Source organism: Prunus persica, chromosome G6 (assembly GCF_000346465.2).
Source record: "Prunus persica cultivar Lovell chromosome G6, Prunus_persica_NCBIv2, whole genome shotgun sequence".
Lineage (NCBI taxonomy): Eukaryota > Viridiplantae > Streptophyta > Magnoliopsida > Rosales > Rosaceae > Prunus > Prunus persica.
Window position 1 is genome coordinate 6,328,365 of NC_034014.1, and position 19,421 is coordinate 6,347,785.

The window sequence follows — 19,421 nt, forward strand, 5'->3', positions numbered from 1 at the left end:
CTCCCCTACCAGCCCCCAAAATATAAAGGGGGAGGTGGGTGGAAGGGTTTTCAAAAAAAAAAAAATAAATTATATATTTAAAATGATTTAACTGAAAATTGGATGAAATGTTGAGGGTTTAGACAATAGGGGGAAATTGGCCCAAAAAAAAGTTCATATCCTTAATTTTATAAATAAATAAAAAAGGATATGGGGTGAATCCAAAGCTAGGTAAAAGTTTAGAGGGCAAATCACCAGTTAATCCTTTGTAGTAATGTATATTTTATTCTTAGTTCACACATAAAAGACAATGTTGCTTGCAAATATATGTTTAGTCAAGTTAGTTAGAGTGGATATACTTCCCTTGTACAATTAAAATATTATTAACTATTGACAAGGAAAAATATAATAGACTTGTAGGTGTCAGGTAGTTAGTACTAGTTAGTAGGCTTATTTACTGTAATGCTCCCTGAAACTTCGGCCAAATCTCACTTTACGCCCCAAAGTTTCAGTGGCACACTTAACCCCCTTGACCGTGATTTTATGTTCCACTTTATCTCCTACCGTTATCTCAATTAATAACTTGTCTGTTTTGATGACGTAGAAGTGCTATTTTTGTCTTTTTTAATTAAAAATATATATAGATATATAATTAATAAATAAAAAAATTTCTTCTCTATGCTTTAAAAATAAAATAATATATATATATATATTTTAAAAAGGGTACACATATCAAGATTGTTGTAAATTAACAAAACAAATGAAAAACTAAAGATTAAAAGATTAAAAAAGAATACAACAGAACTATAAATTAAAATAAAATAAAAACATTACGAAAACAGTGTAGCCCCACCCTTTGTCTAGCAACCACCATCTTCCTTACAGCACCACCCACACCCCAACCACAACCCACTAACCCATCCACCAAACCATCACCAAGCCAACCACAACCCACTTGCAACTGGAGGGTGGCTTTCAAATTTTGATTGTGTATCTGATTCAAGAGTTCAATGTGAAGAGCATTGATGCTGCTCAGATTTCAAACATCGTTAGTGGTTCTTCCAATTTATTCCCAGTCATTTGAGCAATCACAGCTGACTCTTTCTTTTGCTCATTTTCCGTTATCTCCATTTCTTCCTGCATTTCGTTGCTGGTAACAAAAGACCCTATATATATATATATATATATATATATATATATTGCAATCTTGGGGGCAGCAATATTCCTAATTAATAATCATCTCTTGGCTTGCTTGGCTTGGCTTGACTTGTTTGGCTTGGTTTGTTGGGCATTGTTCTATTAGTGTTAACCGAGACATTTGGGGCATGTTTGTTACACCGTGCAAGCTTAGACTAGCTTGGCTAAAGTTTTATCCAATGTTTGTTTCACCATGTTCTAATTTTAAATGGGATTAACTAATATTGGGCCCACCAAAAACACATCCTTAGGTGTTCTTAGCTAAACCCGTCTGGAGAGGAGGGACTAACAGTCCCGACGACCCAAGCAACTAGCAACCATACCCAATCGCCCCACAACCAACAACCAACCAAGCAGCAGCCCCAACCATCCGCCACGACCACCGGCCACGACCACAAGCCACAGCCACCAGCCACAGCCACCCAAGAAGGAGATGACAGAATAGAACAGGAAGAGAAGAGAATAGAAAATTTTCTAAAAACAAAACAGAGAAGAGGAGAGAAATTGGAGAAGAAGAGATGAGAGAAATTTTTTGAAAAAAAAATAGAGAAGAAGAAAGAAAATGAAGGAGAAGAGGAAAGAAAATGGAGGAGAGGAGGAGAGAAAATTTTAGGGAAAAAAAAAAGATGGGAGAAATTTTTTGAAAAGAAAAGAAAAGTAGATGAAAGAAGAGGAGAGAAAATGGAGAAGAAGAAGATAAAAGAGATGTAGAGGGGAGAAGAAGAAAGAGATGCAGAGAGGTTCGTCCAAAATGAAAAAAAATGAGCAGAGAGGAAGAAAGAGATGGAGAGAGAAGAAAAATCAAAAAAATATTAAAAAATCTTACTTTTCAAAAAAAAAAAAAAAAAGTCCTAGTCCAATCAAACATACACCAAATGCTGTACAAGTGTTATCCAACTTATGTCCGGCCAAGCCAATCCAAGACAGTACCAATACTTAATTCAGTCCATAACAATCCCCCGTACCAAACAACCCCTTGACTCGTTGAAGCCCTCAACCTTGTGAGAAGGGACCAGAGCTATGCCAACCCACCTCCAAGCTACAGCATGCAATCTTGTACACAGCTATATCCCTAGCAACAATTGGGGTGGGAGGCACAAGATACACCATGGCAACAATGGGAGCAAATCACAGCCATCGTCTATGTTGAGCACAATGTGAGTTGGAGATTAAGGTTTGGCATGTGCGTGCCAACCTAAGAGCATCTCCACCTCAAAGGGCTAAGGTTAAGACAAGGGCAAGGCAAGGGCTCCTACTATTCATGTGAATAGTGGCTGCTACTATTCATTATACTTTATTTCATATTTTTGTATACTTTAAACCATTAATTTTGATAATTTTTTGTAATGAATTTTCAGATAAGATTTTTGGTTGCCACGTGTCCATCATTTTTCAGAAAAGATTTTCGGATGAGAATCTCAGTTGCCACGTGTCTTGTTCCAGATAAAATTTTCGGATATTCATTAAAAAAATTATAATATCAGATTTCAAATAAGATTTTCACCCTCTAAAATTGTGTCACGTGTCCCATGTCAGATAAGATTTTCATATACTTTTAAAAAATTATAATCTCATATTTCAGATAAGATTTTCAGATATTTTAAAAAAAATTATAATATCAAATTTCAAATCAGATTTTCGCCCTCTAAAATTATGTCACGTGTCCCATGTCAGATAAGATTTTCAGATATTTTTAAAAAATTATAATCTCAGATTTCAGATAAGATTTTCACTCTCTAAAATTGTGCCACATGTCATCTCTATCTTCTGAATCCTTCTATAAAACTACACCATCAACTCATACCTCTCACATCATCTCTTATTTATTCCTTCATTTCTCAGATTTTACAAAACATATTCTACTCTCAATGTCAAACTTGAGGAGGGTGTTGAAGAGGCAATAGAAAGAAGAGGAAGAAATCCGGCACAGACGTGCTGATGAAGATCAGGAGGCTGATAAAGAAGAGGAAGAAATGCTCGCAGCAGCGGTGTGTATGCTTAATCAATAAAGGCAACACCACCGTCGTCGTGCCCCAAATGTGGACAAAGGTAGGGAGTCTCGAGGTAAGAATCTCTCGGAAGATTACTTTATCCCAAATTTGTTATATCATGTTGCTAAGTTTCAAGAGAGATATAAAATGCAGCCACATTTGTTCCAAAAAATCATGCATGATATTTGTAATTACGATACATACTTCATTCAAAAGTATGATGTTGTTGGAGTTTTGGGTCTTCTCCCCGAGCAAAAACTTACAGCTGCTTTGCGAATGCTTGCTTATGGGGCATCTGCAGAGCAGGTGAATGAGATTGCAAGGATGGGAAAATCAACTATCCTAGAGTGCTTGGTAAGATTCTGTGATGCAGTGAAAAATTTGTACACGAGAGAGTACCTTCGCAAACCCACGCCGAGGGACCTACAAAGGCTTCTACAAAAAGCTGAGGCTCGAGGTTTCCTAGGAATGATTGGAAGCATCGATTGCATGCACTGACAGTGGAAGAATTGTCCTACTGCTTGGCAAGGAGAGTACGGGAATTGGAAGGGCCAAAAAAATATAATTTTGGTGGCCGTAGCTTCATTCGACTGTTTGGTTTGGCATGCCTTCTTCAAGGTTGCTTGATCTCAGAATGACCTCAATGTCCTTGGTCAATCCCCGGTGTTCGACCAGGTATTGCGAGGTCATTCTCCCCAGATCACGTACCAAATCAACAATACCGTATACTCTAGTGCGTACTACTTTGCCGATGGAATTTATCCTAGGTGGATGACATTCGTGAAAACAATTCCTAATCCCCAATCCGATAAGGAAACAAGCTTTGCTGGCTTTTAAGAAGGTTACAGGAAAGAAGTGGAAAGGTGTTTCGGTATCTTGCAAGCTCGTTTGACAATTATTAGGAGTGCTGCTCGGATGCTAGATGAGGAGGTGCTGCGGAGCATTATGATGACTTGCATCATCCTTCACAATATGATTGTGGAGGATGAGTATGATTATGATGCTCTAGAGGTGTTTGAACCTGATCCCATGAACACGGCATTGACAAGAATATATGAAAGGTCGATGGGATCAAATGGACAACCAATGAAGCCTGAACCATTACTTTGGGATGGTCGATACAACAACCCCATGATTGATCGTTATCAAGAAATGCAATCTTCATATGTTCACGAGAGACGTCAACTTGACTTGATCAAGCACTTGTGAGAGATGAAAGGCAATCACAGTGGATGAAGTCAAGATTAATGCTTTGTTTGGAATTATGCTTTATTTTTAATTATGCTTTATTTTGTGTGTGGTGTTTTTTGGAATTATGCTTTTTTTATTTATTATACTTTTAAGTATGGTTTGTTTTGTGTATTGTCTGCAATAAATTACGGTTTATTTTTAATTAATATTTGTTTTGAAGCGCAAATATTTTTAATAAATAGTCATATTATTTAATACTTTCTTTATTGTAAAAAGGAAACAATGCAACAAATTAATACATATGGCAAATCTTTCAATACAACCTAATGGTTTTGATCATTTAACCAATCCGTATTGCTAGGTCCCTCATCATGGAAAAGTTTTCTTCTCATCACATCCCTTCGTCTTAGCTTTCAATAGGCCTTTGTTTCAGGAGACATATGGCTCGTATCCATGATCATGATTTTCATCTCTCTATCCTCCGTGTCTTTTTTTTGTGCCTGCTGCTGTTTGAATTGCAAATGCTTCCTGTCGTGCCAATCCACTTCGTCTCTTTTCAAGTCTCTCTCAATTCTTAGTGCCCTGCTCTTAGCTATTTGCTCCAATAATTGTACACATTCATTGTTCGAAGTGCTCTCTGTCTTGGCCTTTGTCGCCTTTCTTCCAATAGGTCTCGGCGGACGTGGGAGTGGTGACTCCGTTTCCATTGGGGAGTCCAATGGTGAATCGGTTGATGGCGAATCGTGGAGCGGCGTCTCATTCAACACAGCCGCTGGACCTGTGGGAATAATTTTGAATCTCGAACAATCCTTCACAACTTCCCAACATTGAAAATGCAAGAAACTTTTTTTACCTTGCCCTATGGCACCGAACCAAACTTGTGCTTGTATGATCTATTAAAAATAAATAATTGAAAATGCAAGAAAATAAAAAGATTATGCAAGAAAACATAAACAATTTGGAAATGCAAGAAAATATAGACAAATTGGAAATGCAAAATATATATATATATATATTATGCAAGAAAAAGAAATAGAATATGCAATAAAAAAAGTTACATTAAATTGATTAAAATGGCAATTATAAATATTTTACCTCATCGGATAGATTTTGACCGCTTCGAATGTTCTCCCTTACTTTTGTCAAGGCATGTCTCCATTTTCCTAACTTTTTATTCAGAATTTTTCATCTACTAGACAAGGCCATTTCGGTCCAAATGAAACCCGATCTTTGACAAAATTCTCCATGAATTTTGCTCCACATATGAGAGAACTTCATCTCATTGCCCGTGACAGGGCAATGACTAACGTTCACCCAAGATTGACACAACGCAATATCTTTCTGAGTTGTCCACGCGCCTCCGGCTTCGACAGAAGATGTCATTTTATTTTTTTATACAAATGGAAAGTAGTAGAAAAATGTGAGTAGAGAGTAAAAAATATTGGAAGGAGAAGAGTTTGTATGAAGAATTGGTGTGGAAAGTGAATAATGTGAGTGGAGAGTAAAAAATATTGGAATGAGAAGAAATTGTATGAAGATTTGGTGTGGAAAGTGAATAAAATTGTTAGGTATTTATAGGGAAAAAAATCCAAAATTTTTTGGTTTTTTTTTTAAAAAAAAAATTTGGAATTTTTTTCGCAATTTTTTAGCCAAAAAAACGAGGACCGTCCGATTTCTGGAAAAAAAAAACGATCGGAGCGTCCAGGTTGCGACACAGGGTGTTTTCCTGTTGAATTCTGTCAGCGATAACGTCATCGAGCGGAAGTCAAATTGTTTTACCTCAACGGTAAAAAAAAAATTCGAATTTTGCTCGCTAACGTCAGCGCCCTCGGGTTGAAGCCCATGCAAGATCTGCCCTTGAACTTGCCAGAACTGGTGGGACCCAAGACTTGCTCGGGCTGCTTCTTCTGCCCTGGAGGGCCAAAACTGAGCAAACGGACCTCTTGCCATGGCAAAAGGGCCCGCGCTGGAGATACTCTAATTGGACTGGTCATTTTCTTGTGCGGGGCCCGTTTCTATCGTTTTGATAAACCACAAGGGAGCCCATTTGTGGGTTTGGCTCGTGTGGTTGTTGCTTCAGCACGGAAAAGGAATCCCACTCGTCCGATGGAAGCAAAGATTATTACTATGGGCATGGTGGAGTGACGGATGACTTGGTGGGTTTTGCAACACCTAGCTCCAGCTTCAGGTACAAGCATTACTTTACATTTCTAATCTTTTTTTATAGCTAACAACTTAAGATTTTAGGGTCACTGTGTCAAACATAGTATCAATGACGCTTCGATTTCTCCTTTTCTTGTATGCCTTATCGTTATTAACCAATTTCTTAACAGTTTAAGTTTTTAAGATCCAGTGATCATCTAACCTCTAAGCCATTTAGATTTCCTTTTGATATGTTTTTTTGTTCACTAAGCTGATGTGTTAGATTAGATTATGATATGTTGACCCTTGTATTAGGTATATCATTAGGATTAGGTATACTAGTGCATCTAAGTTAAGACAAAAATTAAAATCTAATCTATGATCAGAGTTTAAAAACAGGTTACCAATTAATGGTTGACATGCTAGAGCAGGCAGTGGTCTTGATGATCACCAATGCAAATTGATTGGTCAGGAGGAGGAGCTAGCACTAGAGATTTTGAGATATGGTGCAGTCAAAATGTTAGTGCTGTGGAGAGCAAAGGAAGCACGTTTTGTTTTAAATTTCTATTTCCATTTTATTAGTGGGTGACAGGAGGGGCGTGCATTTTGGTATGATAGAGATGACCACTTGGGTAGATATGTGCTCAAACCAGGTGCAACAGTTGCTAGAAACTTCATGTAAAGCAAATGCACTTAATTATTAGTGAGAGAAAAACAACATGCACCAAATGCTTTACAAAGTCTCATTATTTGCGTGGACTTTGTTGCCTAGTTCTCATCTCTTGGGGCCATATGATCTCTACTCTACTCCTCCCTCATCATCAAAAGAAAATGATTTTTCTAATTTTTAATCTAGTGGTGTCTCTCTTCCTAATGTCGGAAGAGGTCTTAGTTCGAATTCCCTTCTGCATCAATTAAATAATCTCATTTTCTCTGTTTCAGCCTTATTTTTGTACCAAAAAGATTTAAAAAAAACTTCATAAAAGATAGTTTCCTTGCCTTTTTTCTCTTTTTTTTTTCCTTTCTACCCTTTTGCTATATTACAATTTTTGCTTCTGCTACAAGCTTTTGATATGCTTGAAAAGCCTTTGGACCAGCAGAATCTAATGATACATGCCTTCTTTATATTGCTTCACAGAGAATTGAAGGAGACATTAAGCCAGGTGGTTCAATTGGAAAACCACGGAGACTATGCACAGTGCAACAAGTAGAAGATTTCTAGACCCTCTTAAGAATTTTGCCATTATGGTCAGCAAGTATTTTCTTAGGTACCCCAATAGCAGTCCAGTACAACTTAACCATCTTGCAGGCTCTCACCATGGACCGTCAGATTGGACCTCATTTTAAAATCCTAGCAGGGTCTATTTTAGTCATTGTCCTAATCTCCACTGCCATCTCGCTCTCCCTCATCGACAGGTTCTTGTGTCCCATATGGCAGAAGTTAACTGGTCAGCTCCCAACATCCCTCCAATGCATAGGATTAGGCCACGTGTTAAACATTCTCGGCATGGCTGTTTCAGCACTAGTGGAGTCGAAACGGCTTGAGATAGCAAAAACCCACCACCTCCAAGACCAGCCTGGTGCTATTGTCCCCATGTTGGCCCTAGGGCTCTTCCCACAGTTAGTTTTGGTAGGCATTGGAGAGGCATTTCATTTTCCAGGACAAGTTGCATTGTACTATCAAGAATTTCCGATGTCAATCCGAAGCACATCTACTGCCATGATTGCGTTGATCGTTAGGATTTCATTTTATTTAGGCACAGGTGTGATTAATCTGATTCAAAGGGTTACAAGATGGCTGCCAGACAATATAAACAATGGGAAGCTAGAAAATGTGTGTTGGATGTTGGTTGTGGTGGGGGTGCTAAATTTTGGTTACTATTTAGTGTGTGCTAGCTTGTACAAGTATCAAAATGTAAAGGGTGGAGATGGCAATTCTGGTCCTGATAGCAAGAAGTGCAGATGGCTTAGTTTGGTATTGATGTGCTATTAAAAAAAAAATTGATTCTGCTGTTCTGTGAGAATAAACAACTGTGAAGTGAAGCAGTTAAGTGTTTGATAATCTATATTTGTAAGTGTTTTGAGTATGAAAAGCAGTGTAAAATAAAAAAGGTATAATTTAAGTTAACAAATAAATAAATTAATGTGCAAATATGTTTAAAATTTTTTAAAAAACAACTCAAAAGCAATTGCTTTCAGTCGACACCCCCTTCCTTTTTTCTTTTTCTTTTTTTCTCATTTTTCTTTGTTTCTTAATTCAAACCACCCCCCCCCCCCTCCATTTTTTTCTTCCTCTTCTCCTCATTTTGCTTTTCTTCTTCCTTCCTAGATAAACAAATCTTAAAGAACAAAAAAAATTAAAAACAACTTTCCCATCCAGCTCCAGCAACGTAAGCCACTGCAACATCTCTCTCTCTCTCTCTCTCTCTCTCTCTCTCTCTCTCTCTCTCTCTCTCTCTCTCTCTCTCTCTCTCTCTCTCCTCCACCCAACCCAAAAATCCTGCCATAAACACAGCCACATCCCTGAATCTGAACAATTTTATTTTCACTGTTAGTATGAAATGGTGTTGGCATTTCCTAGAACTTAATATTGGTTTGGAAGTGTCAATTAGCTGTAAGGTTGAAGCAAAATTGATGTCTCTGATTTCCAAAAACTACGGGATTGAAACAGCTCAGCAATTCCCGAATTCCAAAATTATGACTTAACACGTATAAGCCATTTGATTTGAAGGGTAAGACATGTCATTTTTCATGCATTCTTGCTTGGAACGTTTTTTTTAAAGTCTGACATGATTTTATTTCATTGATTTTTAAATCAATTAAAATCCCTTTAAAGGTGCATCTTATTTAAGCGTGTTTGTTTCAAATTGATTTGCTTTCCTTTTTTCTTCATGTCCTATCAAGCCTCTTCTTTTGGGCCAAGTCTTGAGTTCTTGCAAATCAAGTAACTATCAGATACTCTATTACACATTCATTGTGATATTCTTGAAACTTGCTTCAATAATATCAAGGGTCTTTAAAGAGTAATATTGTGGCAAAAACCTTCTTGCTTTGGCTCATACTTATTTGGTGATTTTGGTTTTGACTAGGAAACATATCTTTGGTTATTTGGTTCGCCTTCAATGAAATTGCTTGTGTTTTGGACTTGGACTTTTCTTCCTAGAGAAGAAAAAGTTATATAAAATAAGGCTTGATGTTTTTCTTTTTGGACAGCTTTTCAACAATAGTTTTTTGTGCTTAAACATTTAAGAGAGTTGCGTTTTTATCTGAGATAAATCATCAAGTGTTCCATGTTTACTTGGTGATTTATCAAACACTTTAATCATTCATATTGCATTCATTTGCATTGTTCGATGACGCATACGGTTGAGAGCACCAAGATCGTTGAGGTGGTTTTTCTCCGGTGAGCTTGAATCGCTCGTGACCAATATCGGATTCAACATAAGGGGAGTTGGAAGATTTTCGGCGAGCTTGAAGCAATCGTGACCAATATTGCATTCAACATAAGGAGTGTCAAAAAATCATCCCGTGACAGAAGTTGAGTTACGAAGAAGTTAGTAAACATTATCTAGAATGTGTCTAGGATAAGTATGTTAGCAAACATTATCTAGAATGTGTCTAGGATAAGTATGTGAGTACTACTTGTAATCACCGTTCTTTAGTAGATTTGTTTTGGACTGAGGAGTCCCATGGATTTTCCCTAAAGGTGGGGTTTTGCCACATAAAATAATTCTCTGTGCATTTCTTTATTTTAGGTTCATCACGTTTCAAGATTGATAAGCCATATCAATCCTGCCACCGAAACTTATTTTTTGTTTATTGATTAAAATTTTAAATTGGGCTATTCACCTCCCCTCTAGGCATTCTTAGCCATCCTACGGATAATTTCATTAACTTCAACACAAAAAATTCAATTTCTTAGATCTGCATCTCAACGGGGAGGTTATGGTGAGGTGGGTGAGTTTGTGGTGTTGGTGGGGCTGGGTGGGTGTCTGATTCCGAACGTGTGAGGGAGTTTCAATTCTGTTCGTGAAAAATGATAAGGGTAAATCGCGTCATTTTTTAAAACAAATGAGGACAATATGGGTATATTGAAATATTCATTAAAACCTCCGCATGCTTCCATCCACAATAGCTTTTAAAAGCACCCCTCCAGCTGCTTCTGAAATCTACCGCCAATGACCCCTAATTTTGAAAGCACCACAACCCCAAACTAAGCCTAAGTTATATCAATAAACTATACTATGCCAAGTATGAGACATTATATATGCCAAGTCTATGAAATAATGTGTTTCTCAGGGAATTCTATTGCTTTGAAATAGAAACTACAAGCAGAGAAAATGAACTTGATCACGATAAATAATATCCACTAAAAGAAGGCCTTAAATGAAATTAAGGAGTACCCCTCATATCAAACAATAAAACACTCACAAATCAAATCATACCTTGCTAGTCTATGTATTGCTCGTATTTATTTTCTTAAAAGAGATTCCTATAGACATTTACAATACAGGAGAATGCTAGCTATACATTCTCTATCAAAAGTTACTTTCAAGTAATATGAAACACCATCACGTGATAACTAGTCCACATATCATACCAAAAATATAAAATGGAATGCAAGAGACCTAGTTGCAATACACGATATTTTAAGAAATGCATATGGAATTAAGAAGTTGTATTGGAAGAAGTAACGCTTGTCATGCCTTAGTTGAAACGTTGACGTTGACGTATGCAAATTTGTGGGCAAACTTGTAAGAAATTAAGTAGCTCATTTCTTTGCAATATATGATTTATCTTGTTTGAACTTTTTTCTGTAAATTTTGGAGGAAGGGTCACTCCCACATGAGATCATTTCGTTAGGCAGGGCATCCTTCTTTAATTAATTTGCAATATGCGTATTTCAGACTTCATCAAAAAAGTATATCTAATTGGACTGCCATCTTCTTGTCTTTATCCTGACATCGCGTGTAAAATCATTCATTCTTCCCCCTTCTTTTCTGGAAATGGCAACCCAATTAAAGTTTTGTTATTGTTGTCACTGTGGCTTTTGCCTCTTTTTCTAGTAGTGATTTTTATAAATAGCTAGGGAACCTAAAATAATTAAAAATCGACAAGGGCATAAGATAATTGAATGTGGGGTACATTTGGGAGATATTCAAACCTGTACAAGAGTTGGTGATGATTTATTGATTCTTGCTTTGCATACCACATTTTTTACCACACCAATATAATAAGGTTCGTCTTTATTAAAAAAATGGTACACAATGAAATATAACTAGTATTTTCGTTAACTTATTACGTGAATACTGGTAATTTAAATGAAAAAAGTTTTGTTAAGTACCAAAACTTTTTTAATGAAATACATATAATAATAACGTCATGAAGGACTGTTAATTTAACAAACAGAAATTCAGGACACCAAAAATATAATAGCAAATATACTGCAAACGTGTTTTGTGGGTTGTGTAGAATTGAAGGATACTCAAATATATATTAACCCGTGCAACGGGTTCATGTTAAATATCACACTACAAGTTGTAAGCACATCAGCAACTTTGAGCTGGCCTAAATAGTTGACCCTCCAACATGGATGAGTCCCTTTCCCACAATGATGAAGCCCATGCATCATCATCGCATTCCGGTAGCAGGCGCGGTGGTTGGATCACTTTCCCATTCATTACCGGTCTCTCTCTTTCTCTCCATCTCTTTCATTTTATTAGTTTCCTAACTCACAATAGTGTTAGTGTAGTGATTGTCGAACATAGTATCAGAGTTATGATTATGAACTTCCATATTGCGCAGGGGCTTTGGTAGGCCTGACACTTACAGCCGGAGGATGGCTCTCAAATTTGATTGTATTTCTGATTGAAGAATTCAATGTAAAGAGCATTGATGCTGCTCAGATTGCAAATGTGGTTAACGGTTCTTCAAGTTTTTTCCCAATCATCGGAGCAATCGTAGCTGACTCTCTCTTCGGCTCATTCTCCGTTATCTCAATTTCCTCCTGCATTTCCTTGCTGGTAATAAAATAGTCAATCTCTTAGTACATGCTTGTTCCATCTGTGCCTGTTCTTTTGCTGCTGATTTATGTGAACACATGAATAAAACTTTTGATATGTACTTGATTTTTAGTTGCTATATTCATTTTTATTTGGCAATTGCTAGCTAAGTAGTTGGGTGGAAATGCTTAATTTAGGGGCTTAAATTGAGGGACAAGTTATATATTCACATTTAATGGTTGAATTTAACAATATAACATCGTCTGGTCAATCTGATCTTAGATTGATCACGTACAGATGAATTATCTAACAATATAACATATCAGATATCAGCATAACCTTTTAACTTGTTAAACTTCCTGCATAAACTTGGATTCAAATATTTTGTAGGGCATAATTGTCTTAGCATTAACCGCGACACTGAATTCGTTAAGGCCTCAACCTTGTCTTGTGGGATCAGAGTTATGCCAACCCACTTCAACATTACAAGATGCAGTATTGTATACTGGTATAGCTCTAGCTTCTATTGGCTTGGGCGGTACCCGCTATACCCTAGCAACAATGGGAGCAAACCAGTTTGACAAGCCTAAGAATCAAGCGAGTTTCTTCAACTGGTACTTCTTTACTCTATACTCTGCTACAATTGTAGCCCTAACAGTTATTGTCTATATTGAGGACAACGCTGGATGGAGATGGGGGTTTGGCCTATGTGTCCTTACCAACATAATTGGCTTGGCCGTTTTCTTATCTGGAACTCGGTTTTATAACATAGATAAGCCACAAGGAAGTCCATTTGTTGGTTTAGCTAGGGTTGCTGTTGCCGCTTTTCGAAAAAGAAAACTCCAACTCTCCTCCTTAAGCAAGGATTATTACGATAGACATGATGGAGTGAAAGAAGGCATAGTGACTGGAACACTTAGCACCAGTTTCAGGTACAAACTTTACAGGGTTAATTACTTATATCAAAAAGCTATGCTATCTTACCAAACTTTTGTTGTCAGATAAATGCTTATGTTGTCAGAGAGTGAATCTTGGCTATCTTAGATTCATAGTTTGGCGCGAGACAACAATTTTCTTTTTCTTTTTTTTAAACTAGTCAATGTTGTATAATATAGAGATCACGTAGAAATATGAGATCGATTTAATTTTGGACTATAGAAATACAAACGTGATGTCCTCTCTTTGCATACAGATTCCTAAACCGTGCAGCACAGAAAATTGAAGGAGACATCAGATCAGATGGTTCCATTGCAAAACCATGGAGACTAAGCACAATGCAACAGGTCGAAGATTTCAAAACAATTATACGAATTTTGCCATTATGGTCAACAAGCATATTCTTATGTATACCATTAGGAGTCCAGTCCAGCATGATAGTCCTGCAAGCTCTAAGCATGGACCGTCACATCGGGCCTCATTTCAAAATGCCATCTGGCTCCGTTATAGTCATTGTCCTACTTTCCACAGCCATCTCTCTCACCCTTATTGATAGGTTCTTATGTCCTGTGTGGCAGAAGCTGACTGGTCGATCTCCAACGCCCCTCCAACGTATAGGATTAGGCCACGTGTTAAATGTTCTTAGCATGGCTCTTTCAGCACTAGTAGAGTCAAAAAGGCTCAAATTAGCCAAAGCGAACCACCTCCAACCTGTTGTACCAATGCTGGCCTTGTGGCTTTTCCCGCAGTTGGTTTTGGCAGGAATTGGAGAGGCATTTCATTTTCCAGGACAAGTTGCATTGTACTATCAAGAATTTCCAGTGTCTCTCCGAAGCACATCGACGGCGATGATCTCGTTGGTCATTGGGATTGCATTTTATTTAAGCACAGGTGTAATTAATTTGGTTCAGAGGGTTACAGGGTGGTTACCAAATGATATAAATAATGGGAAGCTAGACAATGTGTATTGGATGTTAGTTGTTGTTGGGGTGCTCAATTTTGGTTATTATCTAGTGTGTGCTAAGTTGTACAAGTATCAAAATGTTAAGGGTGCAGATGTTAATTCTGGCTCTGCTGATAATGAAAAGTGATGTTGTCAGTACAATATTATGTATTTCTACTATTGTTGATGAAAAAGATCCGTATGTATTAACTGTTGAAAGGATTATCTCACATCAGAAAATGAAAGCCTTACTTACCTTAATAGTTTAAATGATCTTGAGTTTTTCCATTTATTGTCAATTAATTTTGGGTTACATGATTAAATTATTTTATTAACATTGAAATTGATGTGTGGAGAATATTATTTTTCTTTTTCGTTGTCTTAAATTTCAAACTCTGCCACAATGCAGAAAAGAAAATTGCACGAAAAACAGAGTTTGATCTTCATCCCCTTGAACCGGAAAATAATAGAAATTAATATATATATATATAAGAGCACTTCCACTCATGGTGTCATGGTGCCATAGCAAAGGACAAGGGCACGAAAGGACTGACACTATTCTCGTGAATAGTGACTACCCTACCCTTTTTTATTTTGTTTTCCCACCCACTGTCATGGCAAGTAAAAGCAAGCATTATTCACATAAAATATGAGGAGAGGAATTTGTATGGAGTTTTGGTTTGGGAAGTGAAGAACATAGCTAGGTATTTATTTTGGTATTTTTCCTTCTTTTTTGTGTATTTAAATTGGTCGCTGATGTCAACATGAGATCAGCAAATTCAGGCAGCAACTCAAGCAATTCTTGCCTTTGGGCTGACCTGGATAAATGGGGCCCATCTTTGCCCAGGCTACCTTTCATTGTTGGGGGCTTGTTACATGCCTAGGCTCCCTTTTCCCCGGCAAAATAAGCACTGGTGGAAGTGCTCTAATAGAAGGATTATTGGAGTAAAATTCTTATTATTAGCTCCATCTTTTAGATTATACGCACAAAGTCAAACGATTATCTGAAGAAAGGAAAAAAAAAAAAAAAAAAGCTAATTATCATGCAATTAGTATGTAAAAACAAACGTGCCATAACATATAATACGATGATATTTACTATAAAAAAAAATAAAAGGACATATACAACCAACCCTGGTCCCTGCCTTTGTTGCCTATAAAATGGGTTGGGTGTTCTGACCAAAAACTTGATGTGGTCTGTACAACTAACTAATTTTGACCATGGATGTGTGATCAATTGTTACATAGTAACTATTTTTACTTTTATTTTTCCGAACTATAGCCCATAGCCCATCCAATCTTGTGGTTGGCTTCCTGCCTGCCTGCCTGCCTGCCTACTTGTTTTGTCTTGGAAAGAAGCGTCTCACGATAACATCTTTCCCATGAATTGAGAATTTGGCTTTGCCGCTGTCGTCTACGCCAACAAGAATTTTTGTGATATCTGAGGAAGATTTAACAACAGCACGAGCAAACAGTGGCTGCGAATTTCCCTCCTCTGCTCCCATACATATTGCTTCTATACACTCTCCAAATTTCCTACAGATAATATACATGACATTTAATTCAAATCTTGTCGAAGCTGATAATAAAATAATAATAATAGAGAATAACAAAATTATACGAAAAAAGAGAGTAGAGAAGCACCTTGTAAAGAAGCCTCTGAGTTCTTCTTCTGAAACAGGATGGCCCCTTGAGAAGGTCAAGAACAAAGTTCTTTCATTCCTTTCAGCATTAGGCTGGTGCCGATCAGGTCTTTCATCACATGCTTCTTGGGCTGGCAACGAAGGTTGAGCCTCAACAACATTAGGATCAACGCACAAATTAAGTGAATTTTGAAACCCTTGTTGCACTATTAGACCATTCATCAAATGCAACAAGGGTTGCTGGGAAACAATAGGTTGTGGAATGAAAGCCAAATATGGATATATTGGAACTATATCACTAAAAGCTCTCTCCAACACTTCGTTCACAAATTCCTCCATGATTTTCTTGGTGTTTTCCTTGTTGTTAAACACAGAACTTAGTGAAACTTTTACGGGAACAAGAAGACGCAGTTTCGGAAACTGGCTATCGATGTCCTCGAACGGAGGATGAACGCAATCTGAATACAAACGTTTCAATAACTCAAAAGATTCGTTTGCCAAGTCATTGAAGAATGGATCGTGCAAAAGTAAGGTATTCATCATAAATTTCTGGCCAATACTTTGTCTTTCAAGCGTGTGCCAAAGGGCTACGATATACTTGGATAGGATAGGGTCAAAACCTAACCCCATCAAGAGTCGATAATATATGTTGCGATCGATTGTATGGAAAAGCTTAAGGTCTTCAAGGGCTCTGTCAGAAGATTTCATGGTGATTTAAGTGGCAGTACTTCTTGGAGTGGTTGGAGGGGGAGAGAGCGAGAGAGAGAGAGAGAGAGAGAGGCTTTGGATTTTGAAAAGGGTTGGCTAGGGTTTTAAAAAGGGGTGAATATCGGTCCTGGGGTTCATTGACAAGCAAGGCACCTTGTTTTATAACAACTCTAAATCAATACCAAAAAGGAACTCTAATTTTTTAACCAGTAAAATTCTCCCTCACGATCAAGGAAACTTGATTTCTCTTTTTTAATTAAACCCCAATTAAGTTTTTATTGTTTTATTCTAATTAGGCAAGTTCCAAAATTTTGTTGCTGAAGCAATTTTATTGGCGCTTGAAGTTCCAGAGATTTGATGTTTTTGTGATGCTGCTGAAGCAATGGGCCCAGTTGATAGGTGAGTATTATGATTGCTTGTTCTGGGTTTTGCACGTTTCGCTATATTTAGGTTTCCTTATTTCAATGTACTTCTTTCTTCTAATGAAATTAGGTTTCCTTATGTCAATTGGAAAAAAATAATTTAATAAAATAGTTTTCTATTTTGGTTTAAATAGAACAACTCTTTAAATAAAGCCAAAAGAATAGTGGTATACTGAAACTCAAGGGCAATGGAAACACATGAGCAATTGCGTAGCAATTCATTGATTTTATAGGAGGGGGAGAGTTACAATTCCTTGCATATAAGGATCCAAAACAAATGAAGAAAGAATATGTAGCAATTGTGGTGCCATGAAAGCATTAACTTTCTTCATTTATTTTTGGGTAATGGAGGACGCGGAAACAAAGCACACGGGGTATTGAGTCAATTTCAAATTCATGGGGTTAAATGAGATTTTTAGTTAAGCACACGGGGCATATTAATAAACAAGCCTTTTTTTTTTTTTAATCCTTATATGCAATTGTTGCCGCAATTAGTGTGTTACGAAAGCAATTTGGCAGGGGATCCAAAAGCAATTCGTGTTTTATAAGTTATAGTGTGCATGCACTAAAAAGCTTTGCAGGACAACTATTACCTCTCCGGCTGCTTCAAGCGCAGCTAACCATTCATACGAGAATGGAATGACATGATGGAAGCTTTATTTTTTAAGTAAATTTAGGTTTTAGCCATAAAAAAATTTTCATTTTTGGAAAAAGTTAAAGTTTTTTCAAAAAAGACAGAAAAATCTCTCGACTTTCAAATCAAAGACATGCAAATGTAAAGGATTTGTTTCCTATCACTTCCAGACTTCTTACTGCAATCAGAGTCGGGAAAATTGAATCACTTACAAAACTTTTGTACCATCTAAAACAATCCATAAATCATGTGAACCAAATAGCTTAAAACACACAAGGACACCACATGCAATTGCACACACATACAAGTAGATAAAATTGATCTAGGCTTTTTGGTACATACAGCTCTTTTGTTGCCTCATTATCTTCTGTGGGGTGCAAGGTATCTTCCAACTCATGCTGCAGTTCACGGTTAAGAGTATGACTCTCTTCTAAGATATTAATTTCAGATTCCTCTGCCAAAGTTTTTCTGCTCATCAATACATTAACTTCAATATCCTGCAGAATTCTTCCACTTGCAGAATTCAATTAATTAGGTGGGATCTTAAAAATAGTATTCTATCATGGGTCAAATATACATATATATGCCAAAAGTTTATCTACCTCAGTAAGATATCTTCCAATTCTCTCAACATTCTGTCAGGTGTATAAAATTTCTCCAACTAATCGTAAATACAATCTGCTACAGGTGCCAATTAAGAAAGAGGAAATACCAATTGGACTTCCTAGTCTAGTTCCTTCTAGATTCTTCTAGAGTAATCCTATTTCTAATCTAGTTCTACAAGAACGACACTTGTGCATCGTGGATAGACAGAGAGTTAGAGAGGCTCAATCCACACCACTTTTCCAAAACAAAGAAACAATTGGAGAAAAAGCCTATCAGATAATCAGACGTAATTCCCGAAATTCCAGCTTAATTAAAATTAAAATTACATAAATTTTAAAATTACAAAAATAGATGATTTGATAAACCTTTTCTTGACCCAGTTTCGGCAGCTTCGGAACTTCCTCCACCAATTAAGCTTTGGTCCGTTGAATCTCCACATTCAACCGCCACAGCCCGATTACTCACCCATCTCGGCTTTCTGCATATTTCAGCACACAATTAAACACCAGGCACTCAAATCTTTCCGTTTCCCCTTTCTCTCCGTTGCTACATTTTCTCGGCAACCAAACAGAAACAATGGAATGAGGAACAGAAGCGATTCGTATAAACCTGAAGAGCAGCTTAGATTTTGTCGTCGACGCCAGCGTAGAGATGAGCGAAGGCATCGTCGCCGAAAGGGTTGAGGTCGCGCTGCTTCTCAAAGTCGTACTTGTCGTATTTCTCCTTTCGTCACAGAATGAGAAGAAAATATGGCTGCTTTTGAGAGAGAGTCGCTCTCGTCTCGTTCAGGCACACACACACACACACACACACACACACACTCTCTCTCTCTCTCTCTCTCTCTCTGCTTTTGTCCTATTTCTCGACTGGGGCTGGGCCTATTAGTTTCCAAACGAAATAAGGAAAACTAGTCTCCAACGGCTATTCTTTGTCTCCAAGTAACTGCTGGATTATAAATATAGTCGCTGCTATCAACACAGTTGATCAAAAATAAGCAAACAAACACTTGAACAAGAACCAAGGTCTT

The 19,421-nt window shown here is 37.3% G+C and overlaps 2 protein-coding genes and 1 pseudogene across 2 annotated transcripts; 2 read left to right on the forward strand and 1 right to left on the reverse strand.

The window, feature by feature from the left end:
• Positions 6,201-8,493, forward strand: LOC109949579 (annotated as a pseudogene).
• On the forward strand, positions 12,049-14,608 carry LOC18773714 (protein NRT1/ PTR FAMILY 2.6). The gene is made up of 4 exons (XM_007208521.2): positions 12,049-12,186; positions 12,306-12,523; positions 12,893-13,434; positions 13,695-14,608. Exons 1-4 carry the CDS (start codon positions 12,090-12,092, stop codon positions 14,527-14,529), a joined length of 1,692 nt encoding a protein of 563 aa, XP_007208583.1. The 5' UTR covers positions 12,049-12,089; the 3' UTR covers positions 14,530-14,608.
• Positions 15,716-19,059, reverse strand: LOC18775460. Its single transcript, XM_020565640.1, has 4 exons — positions 19,004-19,059; positions 18,760-18,872; positions 16,026-16,482; positions 15,716-15,917 (listed from the first exon to the last, which is right to left on the reverse strand). Exons 1-4 carry the CDS (start codon positions 19,057-19,059, stop codon positions 15,716-15,718), a joined length of 828 nt encoding a protein of 275 aa, XP_020421229.1.

Bases quoted from the DNA above. Each gene is read 5' to 3' on its own strand.
- LOC18773714 (XM_007208521.2), top strand. From the start codon at position 12,090: ATGGATGAGTCCCTTTCCCACAATGATGAAGCCCATGCATCATCATCG. The intron at 12,187-12,305 runs GTCTCTCTCTTT...CATATTGCGCAG, and splicing joins CACTTTCCCATTCATTACCG to GGGCTTTGGTAGGCCTGACA. The intron at 12,524-12,892 runs GTAATAAAATAG...AATATTTTGTAG, and splicing joins CCTCCTGCATTTCCTTGCTG to GGCATAATTGTCTTAGCATT.
- LOC18775460 (XM_020565640.1), bottom strand. From the start codon at position 19,059: ATGCCTTCGCTCATCTCTACGCTGGCGTCGACGACAAAATCTAAGCTG. The intron at 16,483-18,759 runs GTTTATCAAATC...GTTTGTATTCAG, and splicing joins CGAAACTGGGTCAAGAAAAG to ATTGCGTTCATCCTCCGTTC. The intron at 15,918-16,025 runs GTGCTTCTCTAC...TATTATCTGTAG, and splicing joins CTCAGAGGCTTCTTTACAAG to GAAATTTGGAGAGTGTATAG.